This window comes from Mandrillus leucophaeus, unplaced genomic scaffold, assembly GCF_000951045.1.
Source record: "Mandrillus leucophaeus isolate KB7577 unplaced genomic scaffold, Mleu.le_1.0 Scaffold7, whole genome shotgun sequence".
Classification (NCBI taxonomy): Eukaryota; Metazoa; Chordata; class Mammalia; order Primates; family Cercopithecidae; genus Mandrillus; species Mandrillus leucophaeus.
This window is the reverse complement of record NW_012107585.1, coordinates 2,590,161-2,600,536: the sequence shown is the minus strand read 5'-3', so window position 1 is coordinate 2,600,536 and position 10,376 is coordinate 2,590,161. Positions and strand designations below refer to the sequence as shown.

The 10,376-nt window shown below is 44.9% G+C and overlaps 1 protein-coding gene across 1 annotated transcript in view; it reads left to right on the top strand.

The window, feature by feature from the left end:
* Positions 1-10,376, top strand: part of KSR2 (kinase suppressor of ras 2) — a 523,630-nt gene that overhangs the window by 437,120 nt on the left and 76,134 nt on the right. The window contains exon 9 of the mRNA XM_011964399.1: positions 1,772-1,898. Within this exon, the coding sequence (XP_011819789.1) occupies positions 1,772-1,898 (127 nt within the window). The remainder of the gene's footprint in view (positions 1-1,771; positions 1,899-10,376) is intronic.

Genomic DNA, 10,376 nt, shown 5'->3' with positions numbered 1-10,376 from the left:
TCAAGCGATTCTCCTGCCTCAGCCTCCTGAGTAGCTGGGATTACAGGCACACGCCACCTCGCCCAGCTAATTTTTGTATTTTTAGTAGAGGCGGGGTTTCACCATGTTGGCCAGAATGATCTCAGTCTCCTGAGCTCCAGTGATCCACCCGCCTCGGCCTCCCAAAGTGCTGGGATTACAGGTGTGAGCCACTGCGCCTGGCCCATATGCTTATTTTTAAATGTAAGCAGTTTATTAAAATCTTCTAAACTCATGCTGGTCACCTCCCTGCAAACCCCTCATCTATAGGATGGATAGAGCCTTCAAATCACCAGGGAGCAACTTTAGAGTACAGCAACTTGCTAATCGGACACTGAGTCCTCCTTCCCTGTCCTCCCGCTTTCCCACTCCCATGTCCCCTGGCCTTGATCAGTACATATTCCTGGGAATCTGCCCTAATTCAGAATGAACCCAAGGGAAACTTAAAGAAGGAGGCAAATTGCTGCTGAAAGCACTGTGATGTGTCCCAAAGCCAACTTTCAATGATCTTTGCATTGTTTATCTCCAAAAACACAGAAAATTGCAAGTGAAGGCAAAGTCTTCAGCTCCCTTCTCTTACCCTTCCCACCCCACATCCTTAATTGAGAGCCATCTGTTCCTTGAATAACTGTATACACTCAATGAGGCTATTTTAAAGCTTGAATTCTCACCTCTCTTGAGACCCTGCCTTGGGTCAGCCTCATTGGAAAAATTGCCTCCCACCAAATTCTCCTCTGTAAAAAGTTCTGCTAGCAGCTGATTCCCATATGGACAGAACCAGCCTGTTGGAAGGTGATGGCTCTCAGAGGCTGACATTTGAAGAAGGGCTCCCTCCCACCCACCCTCAAGGCCATGCCTCCTTTTGTTCAAAGGTGGCAGGTGTCTGTACATGCAGAGCAAACTGAACTTTGCAGAAATCCACCAGCTTCTTGCTTTTTCTCTCTGTTGGTTGGAAGTTGAAAATATAGTCAGTTTCCATGGTGATGGCAGCTCAGGCTAAGAAGAGAAATGAAATCCCTGGGTCAATCCGGAGCTTAAACTTCTCAACCAACACCCTCCCCTCACCACTGCAATAAAAACAAAAAACAAAAAACAGCTAACAAGTAACAATACCAGGCATCAGATTTGATTTTGATCTTCTCATTTTTGTCCCTTACTGTGTTCTCCTGTGAGTAATAGAAATAACAGAAGGGAGAGGGGCTTGGGCGACGTGATTTGAATCAGGAAGCATTTCTTTAGCATCTACTATGTGCCTAGCTTCCTGGAACAGCTGTCTTTCTTTCAGGGATCCAGGGTTGTTTAGGACAAAGTGTTTCAATGTGTGGCAGGCTGCTTAGGCCTGAGAAATCCCAAAAGTAATGAAAGATGATCCTAACACAGAGGTTAGAAAGTTAGGGGCAGGGCACCGTGATGAGCTTTTCCACTCATCACCGGCCCTGAGAAATCAGGAATCTCGTGTATTTAAAATGAATTTTGAGTCTGCCAATATGAAACAATTGTGGTATTTTTAAAACCCTGATAGCTTTAGTTTTATTATTATCATCTTAATTGTCAAAAGTCATATATGGACAATAGAAATATGTTGCAAACCACAGAGAATACCCGGATCCCACCACAGAACGATGATCACTTTTAGTGAATTGTCCTCCAGTCTAGAGGCTGGGCCTAAGAGGTGGGATCTGAGGTATGCTCTCCTGGCATAACCAAAGACAAAGTGATACTTAAATTCCCAAATCAATGTTTTTACCCCTACGGATCCAGCAAGGTTAGTCCGGACAGAGTCCGTTCCATGTGACATCAACAACCCTCTACGGAAGCCACCTCGGTATTCAGACCTGCACATCAGTCAGACGCTCCCCAAAACCAACAAAATCAACAAGGTAAGGCTGGGCTTCTGCTGGGTCTGGGCATGTGGGGCTGGCACTGCTGGGTGAGGGGTAGGAGGGATGAAGGGTTGATCTGGAAGTATGGCGCTCCCTCCCAACCCATCTCAGCTTCCCTAATTCTGTGATGTTTGTGTTGAGTAAAGCTTGAGGGACATCCAGCAATCAGTGGAGAGGTTTGTGTGCCAGAAATCTAATTTAGAGAGAGGCCATGTCGGAATGAGAATGGATGAGGGTGTCCAGGAAGGCACAATGGATGGGAGGAGAGACTTAAAAGGAGTTTCGTTAGTGGTCCAGACCTCACTTGCTTTGCTCTGTGACAGGTTTTGCCATCTGTATTAGTCTGTGTCATGCTGCTGATAAAGACATACCTGAGACTGGGTAATTGATGAAGAAAAAGAGGTTTAATGGTCTCACAGTTCTGTGTGACTAGGGAGGCTTCACAATCATAGCGGAAGGTGAAAGGCACATCTTATATGATGGCAGACAAGAGACGGCTTATGCAGGGAAACTCCCCTCTATAAAGCCATCAGATCTTGTAAGGCTTATTCCCTATCATGAGAATTGCACAGGAAAGACCAGTCCCCGTGATTCAATTACCTCCCACTGGGTCCCTCGCATGACATGTGGGAATTGTGGGAGCTACAATTCAAGATGAGATTTGGGTGGCGACCCTGCCACACTATAACACCATCTTCTAGGACCAGCTTTGCAGATGGTTCTGGGCTTTCTGACACATCTGTCGGATCAGACCTCCAAGGAATAGGGGTCTATTTCTGAGCTTCTGGTAGAGGCTGGATGGGTGGGTTTCTTTGGGGCCCTGAGCTCTGAGCAACAGGCAATTTGGTTGGCTTCTACCCTCAGACAGAGGTCAGCACTGGGCCCCTCTGTGCATCTTTCTTTCAGTTGTGGCCCAGAAATTTCTGGCATGATTTCCATATCCTTTATTTGATCTGCTGATGGGACTGTACCAAATCTATCCCAGGGGTATGCCCAGCTTCACAGTAGGAAGCAAAGGTTGCACCCACCAGCAGGTGATTTCCCACGCATCTCAAAGCTTTCATGCATTATGTCGAAGGTAGATGTCTTAGTCCATTTGCATTGCTATAAAGGAATATCTGAGGCTGGGTAATTTATAAAGAAAAATGTTTATTTGGCTCACAGTTCTGCAGTCTGTACAAGAAGCCTGACACCAGCATCTGCTTCTGGGGAAGCCACAGGCTGCTTCTATTCATGTTGGACAGTGAAGGGGAGCGGGCATCACAAGGCGAAAGGAAGGAAGGAAACGCGTGTGTGAGAGAGAGAAGGAGGGAGAGGGAGAGGGAGAGAGGGTGAGAGAAGAGGGGAGGTGAGAGGAGAAGAGGGGAGGGAGGGGAGGGAAGGCAAGGGGAGAGAGGTGCCAGGCTCTTTTAAACAGCCAGCTCTAGTAGGAATTAATAGGGTGAGAACTCACTCATTACTGCAAAAATAAAAAAGAGACCAAACTCTTCATGAGGGATCCACCCCTGTGACCCAAGCACCTCCCACTAGGCCCTACCTCCAACATTGGGTTCAAATTTCAACATGAGATTTGGAGGAGACACATATCCAAACTATATCAGTGGAAAAAGCGCATTAACCCAAGGATCAGGAGGGCACTGACCTGTGTTCAGGTCCTAGAGGAACATCGTGATAGCCGAATCACTATTCATTGGCAACGCACAGAGAGAGGATTGCCCCCTTCCCAATCCATTTCCCACACATCAGCCAGAGTGATACTTAATGAATGCAATTTGAATGATGCCATGCCCTGCTTAAAAACCATCCAATAGCTTTCGATTGCATCTAGAAAACAAATCAGACTCTACTGCAGCCTGAAAGGCCATGCATCATTTGGTCCCTCCTCTATCTCTGACCTCTCCTTCCATGTCTCCCCACAAAGCTCATGTGTCCCCTTTCTCTTGAGCTATCTCCCCCGCCATTTTTATCTCGAAGCCGTTTACCATCTGGCTCCTTGTGGCATCATTTCAGCAGTTGAGTGAAGCTGGCTTCTGGAATCAGGCAAACCTGGCAGCCAGCCAGGGCTTCCTCTGCTTATTAGCTGTGGGACTGAACAAGTAACTTAATCTCTCTGAGCCTCAGTTTTCCTGTATGTAAAATGGGGGTGTTCCAGTTATCTACTGCAGCACAACAAACCACCCAAACTTAGTGGCATATGACAATCATCCTTTTATTATACTCACAGAATCTGTAGGTCAGGAATTAGGACAGAGAGCAGAGGGAGTGGTTTGTCTCTGCTCCATGATGGGAATCAACTGGGAAGACTCACACAGATAAGGGCTGGAGTCATCTAAAACAGGGATTGACAAACTATGGCCCACAGGCCAAATCCAGCCCACCACCTACTTTCGTAAATAAAATTTTATTGAAACACAGTCATACCCATATTTCTGTGGCTGCTTTTGTGCTATAATGTCAGAGTTGGGTAGTCATGACAGAAACTGCATGGCCTGCAAAGCCTAAATTATTTACTGTCAGAATCTTTACAGAAAAGGTTTTCTGACCCCTGATTCAGAGGCTCTTTCACTCCATGTCTGGTGCCTGGGCTGGGTTGAGTCGAAGCGTGGGTTCAGCAGAGTTGTCAACTAGAGCACCTGTATATGGACTTGCTGTAATGCTTGGGTGTCCTCACAATATGGCTGCCTCAGGGTAGTTGGGCTTCTTACATGGCAGCTCATGGCTCAAAGAGTAAATGAATTAGCAAACAGGTGGAACTTTGACAGTGTCACTTCTGCTGCTCTTTACTGATGGAAGCAGTCACAAGCCTGCTCAGATTCAAAGGGAAAAAACACAGACCTCAACTCTTAGTGGGAAGAGTCCACAGATTTGTAGTCATATTTTAAACTGCCCATGGCAGGCAATAAGAACACCAACCTCAGACAGTTGTTATGAGGATGGAATTCAATAATCAACATTTAAATGCACTCAGTGTACTTACCGGTCCACAGTTAATATCCACGATATTCTAGCTATTATTATCAGCTTAAATTTAGGGGCCTTTGATCAAAACGTCAGGCTGGGTCCACTTTTCCTTTGTTATTCGCAAAAGATACAGGTCTTTAGGAGAGGGGATCCCCACTGCTGGGAGGGCTGAGTAAGTTCAAATAGCGAGGCTTCTGGGAACTATAGTAACTGTGCATCCCTTAGAACCCATTCTTTGTGACATTTTGAGGGGTGAGGAGCTGAGAACCACCTTGAGACCTTTCTCTCTGGCTTTACAGGCACCATGAGCCTCTTGGTGTCAGATGAGACTGAAACATAGGTCAGATAGATCAGTGACTGTGACATTGTTCTGCTTGTCTGCCAGCAGGAGAATTTGATAAGGGAAATAAATTAACCTGTATTAAGAAAGCAGCTTTGACATGAAGGTGGACAGGATCTATCATAGGGCTGGGTTATTTTTTCCCCTCTTTCCCTTCTTGCTGGCTTCACACAGATTCTTCTTGTCAGGCAATGACGTGGTTAGTGCAATAAGTTTCTGAGCCAGTTTGGTCTGAAGATTTTTTTTCACTGCTCTTTGTCTTGTCTCTTGTCTAGTTCAGTCAATCCAGTTCACAAAGGCCCTGCTTTTTCACCTAGCACAGTGGTTAGAGTATAGATTTTGGAGTCAGGAAGTCTGGGCTTGCAACTCAGCTCTTTAACTTGCTGTGTGATTGTGGGCCAGTTATCTCAAGATCTGTCTGCCTTAGTTTTCCTTTATGTAAAATAGACATAATAGGAGGTATTATTGGGGTTGCAGACAGGATTCGATGTATGATATGTATAAAGGATTTTAGTCCAATGCTGAGTACTCAGGGCATGGAAATAGCTTGATGATGACGAAGACAGCGAAAGAGGAGAAGGAAGAGGCAGGAGGAACAGGAAGGAGGAAGGAGGAGGAAAGGAAGCAGGAAGAGGAAGAGAAGGAGAAAGAAGGAGGAAGAAGAGGAAGACAGAGTGGGGTGGATGAGGAGAATGGAGAAAGGGGGAAGGAGGAGAAGCAGCAGCAGTAGCATCTGCCAATTCCTTATGGGACCAGTCTACAACCCTTGTACTTCCACATCAAGGCATCAAAACTACCATCTGCAGTAGTGGCAGAGGCTGAATCTCTGCCTGCTGTATTCAAGCTGTTTGAAGTGCCTGCATGCTGGCTTACTTTTGTTGGTTGGTTGCAAGGTACAGAGACCTGCCTAGGCTGGCTCTGCAAAATGAGTTGTCTTTTGTAAAGGGTGGACATGGGGCAATTCAGAGAAAGGGAAATCCTCATTTAGGATCTGGACCTTATGAAACTAGACATGGAGGACAGTCTTGAGCTCAATCCAGCTCCTTGGACCCAGAGCAAGCCCATGGGCCATTATTTTGGTCTTCCATCGTATCCCTGACTCAGCTACTCTTTGTGGGTCTCCTCTGATGTGTTGTTACTGTTGGCTGGTTTCTTCATCTTCTACTTTTGTCTTTCTTTCCTTTATCATTGCTTCTGCCTCCATATAGTTCCTACTCCTTATGACCTTTGGCTTCTTTGTTTTCTGGCCTGTTGTGGCTCCCCTGTTCTCTTTGAACCTCATCTTATCTCAGCCTTTGCTCCTAATGCTCTTCTTCCTAATGGCATATCTCATCATTCTATCCCATATTATAGGTCACTGGTCAGCTGCCATTATGCTCTGGCCTATGGTCCTGTGTTGGGAGTGGGCTATGGAGGTCACAAGACAGGTGTGTCTGTTTAGGACAGTCCATTGAACAAAGGCTGTTGGGTTGGAGGGTGAGGACAGTTTCCTTAGAAAGTTTCCATGGGAGAACAGTGACCATCACCACCATGTCCAAATCAGTGCTTAGCTGAGTGAAGTGGAAACCTGGGTGATGAACGTGCTTCTATTTGAGTTCCAGAGTCAGATGTGAATTTCTTATTACTTGGCACAACCTTGTGTTTCTGCTTCTGGGCCAGGACTTGGGACCTGGGCCACTAATGCTCTGTGTGACTCCAGGAGGCCATTCCTCCCACCTTAGAGTCTCAGCATCCCCTCCTACAGAATGAAGTGGTTGGACTGGACGGTCTCTGATGGATGTTTCCAGCTCTCATCTGTGTTCAGAAAGAGGAATTATGCCATTAGCCTTTCCCTGCATGATCTGGTAGAGTTTAATAAGTTTCCTTCTGATGGAACACAACCGCCAGCTGCTGGTCCTATTCGGACACAGATCTCAGTTTGACCTGCAGAAGATATTTTCCCTCCTGTTGTAACAATTCTGCCAGGAGAAGTAAGTACTATATGTATTAATGAGTCTGTCCTCAAAGAGGTAGAGATACATCCTTCCACCATAAAGACAATTTTCTCTCCCTCTCTCCCTCTTTCCCTCTATCCTTTCTTCCTTTCAATTGCTTAATTCATTCATTCATTCATGTAACATTGATTAGTTACCTCCTGTTTTTGTTTCTTGCTTAGTTTTACAGATTCCAAGATGAATAAGTAACAGTCTAGTGGGAGGAAATAGATCCTCCTCTATCCGTCTCTCCTTTTCATCCATACAACCCTTCCTCTTTTCATTTCTCCCTTTCTTTTTTCCTTCATCCAGCATACATTTATTGAGTAGTAGCTACCATGTGACTGTGTGACTGGCACACTGCTAAGTGCTGATGCATATAACATATTCCCTGTTCTCAAGGGGTGCCTAGTCTAGAGGATGAGACAGATAAGCTGACAAATGTCCATGCAGAAGCACAAACCTATATGTTTTTTTTTTTTTTTTAAAGTTAGACAATGACCATCTTTTTGCAGAGCATCTATGGAAACTTCTTGAAATTTGCCAGCAAGTTCAAAGAGCAAGGCTTGGGAGGGTGGGTAGATGCCTTTCTTTTCCTCGTGTAATATAATTGGCCCCCAACTTTCTTGAGAAACCTCACCTGCCCCCTGGGCTGAGTGGGAACTTCTCTCTATATCATAGTCATAAATGATAAATGTTTGCTCCACATGTCACTGACATATTATTCCTTACACCAGTATGTCCATTGTTATGGAAATGCAATTACCGTTAGACAAGATAGAGTGAGAAGGCTTCCTGATGCCTTTCTACTAATGTTGGATCAGAGTTACTTTCAAGGTGGTCTTGCCTGGCAGGTGGTTGGAATGAACTAGAGCACAGTCTTGCCTAAAATAGTAAGACTATGTCCAAGTGGTCAGATATTCCCTGCCTTCTGCTGGGACTCACATTTATTTCTCCCACGCAGGATTAGAGATCAAACTGGAGAGATCTGTTATTCCAAGGAAAATTCTATAGCTTGGGAATGTTAATTGTCCATGGGACCAATATTCATTTCTCTATCTACACAATCACAGTTGAGTCTCCCTTTCTTGGAGACTCTCTGGAGTGAGTCTAGTTTCTCCCTCCAGAGATAACACCTAACTTGCAGGTTTGCTGCCAGGATTAAATGAACTAACAATATTAGTTACTCTGCTTCCAGGAAGATGGAGTAATTTTACTTTTCCGTATTCCTCCCACTAAGTACAGTGGACCCTTGAACAATATGGGGGTGAGGGATGCCAACCCCACCCCCACAGTTGAAAATCCACATATAACTGTTGATGCCCCAAAAACGTAACTACTAATAGCCCACTGTTGATCAGAAGCCTTACCAATAACACAGAGTTTATTAACATGTATTTTGTATGTTCTATGTCTTATATGTTATATTCTTACAATAAAGTAAGCTAAAGAAAAGAAAATGTTACTAAGAAAATTATAAGGAAGAAAATATATGTTTACTATTCATTAAGTGGAAACAGATCACCATAAAGGTCTTCATCCTTGTCGTCTTCATGCTGAGTAGGCTGAGGAAAAGGAGGAAGAGGAGGGGTTGGTCTTGCTGCCTCAGAGGTGGCAGAGGTGGAAGAAAATTCACATATAAGTGGACCAGTGCAATGCAAACCTGTGTTGTTCAAGGGTCAACTGTACAGCTATAAACAAAGGACATTGTATATAAAATAAACATAAGACCACTCTGAAAGAGGGCAAGAAGGAGGCAGACCAGCTAGGGACCCAAGCAATGACACAGTGGCAAGTTCCCTGAGACCTCTTTTTTTTTTTTTTTTTTTTTTTAAGATGTAGTCTCACTTTGTCACCTAGGCTGGAGTGCAGTGGCGCGATCTTGGTGTACCGCAACCTCTGCCTCCCAGGTTCGAGCGATTGTCCTGCCTCAGCCTCCCAAGTAGCTGGGACTACAGGCACCTGCCACTACACCTGGCTAACTTTTTTTGTTTTTTTAGTAGAGACAGGGTTTCACTATGTTGGCCAGGCTGGTCTTGAACTCCTGACCTTGTGATCCACCTGCCTTGGCCTCCCAAAGTGCTGGGATTACAGGCATGAGCCACCGTGCCTGGCCGTCTGAGACTTCTTTTAGCTCCATGTATCCCAGACTTAGAACTGAAGAAGCTGGCACCCTGGATGTGTCAATGGGTTAAAAACAATAAAAGCCGCAACAAAAGCCTGCCTGATCTAGTCGAAGGCCCAGGAAAGGGACAGCTTAGCAAGAAAACTTTTACCCAGTAACCAACCAAACGCCACAGCCAAACACCACAGAAAAATCTGTTGCTCTACCCACCCATAACAGCAAAGATCAAGTAGGGAATCTAGACTCCCATCCTTGTCAAGCTGAACCCTGGCATCCCAATCCTTCTGCCAGGCTGGTGTTAGAGAAGGCTGAATAGGGACTGTCATCCCTGCTGGTGGGAGTGAACACCCCCCTCACCCAGCAATCATGCAGCACTCCTTCCCACACCTGCTGAGGGAGGATTCGAGGAGACCTAGTGAAGAGTCAGAGCTTTTGCCACCACCATCATTAACAAGTCTGTTCCCTGCTTTTTAACATTCTTACCCCTCCCAGCAAGAGTGGTATCAGCGAAGGTCTATGGGGGAGCTGGATTTCTACCTCTGCCCAGCAATAATGAGAAACTCCTCCCCTCTTCAGGGGCTAACAGAAGCTGAATGGAGAACTTAGACTTCTACCCATCCCTGGCAATAGCAAGGCAGTACCTCCCCTTTCTCTGCTAGAGCAATGTCACAGGAATCCAGCAAAAACAAGAAGTTTAAATAAGATTCAGAGTCTCACAACATAATACTCACGTGTTCACGCTTCAATTGAAAATTACTTGTCGTAGCAAGAAGCAGAAAGATCTCAAGCTGAATAGAAAAAGAAAGACAATCAATAGAAGCCAATGCTGAGATGACTGGGATTTTAGAATTATCTGATGACACTTTTAAAGCATTCATTATAAAAATACTTCAATAAGCAATTATGAACATTCTTGAGACTAATGAAAACATAAGAAGTCCCTGAAAAGAAACAGAAAGTGTCAGCAAAGAATCGGAAGATAAAAAGAAGAAGCATTTAGAAAATTTAGAACATACAATTAGAAAATATAATAACCAGATAAAAAATTCAGTAGATGGACTGAATAACAAGATGGA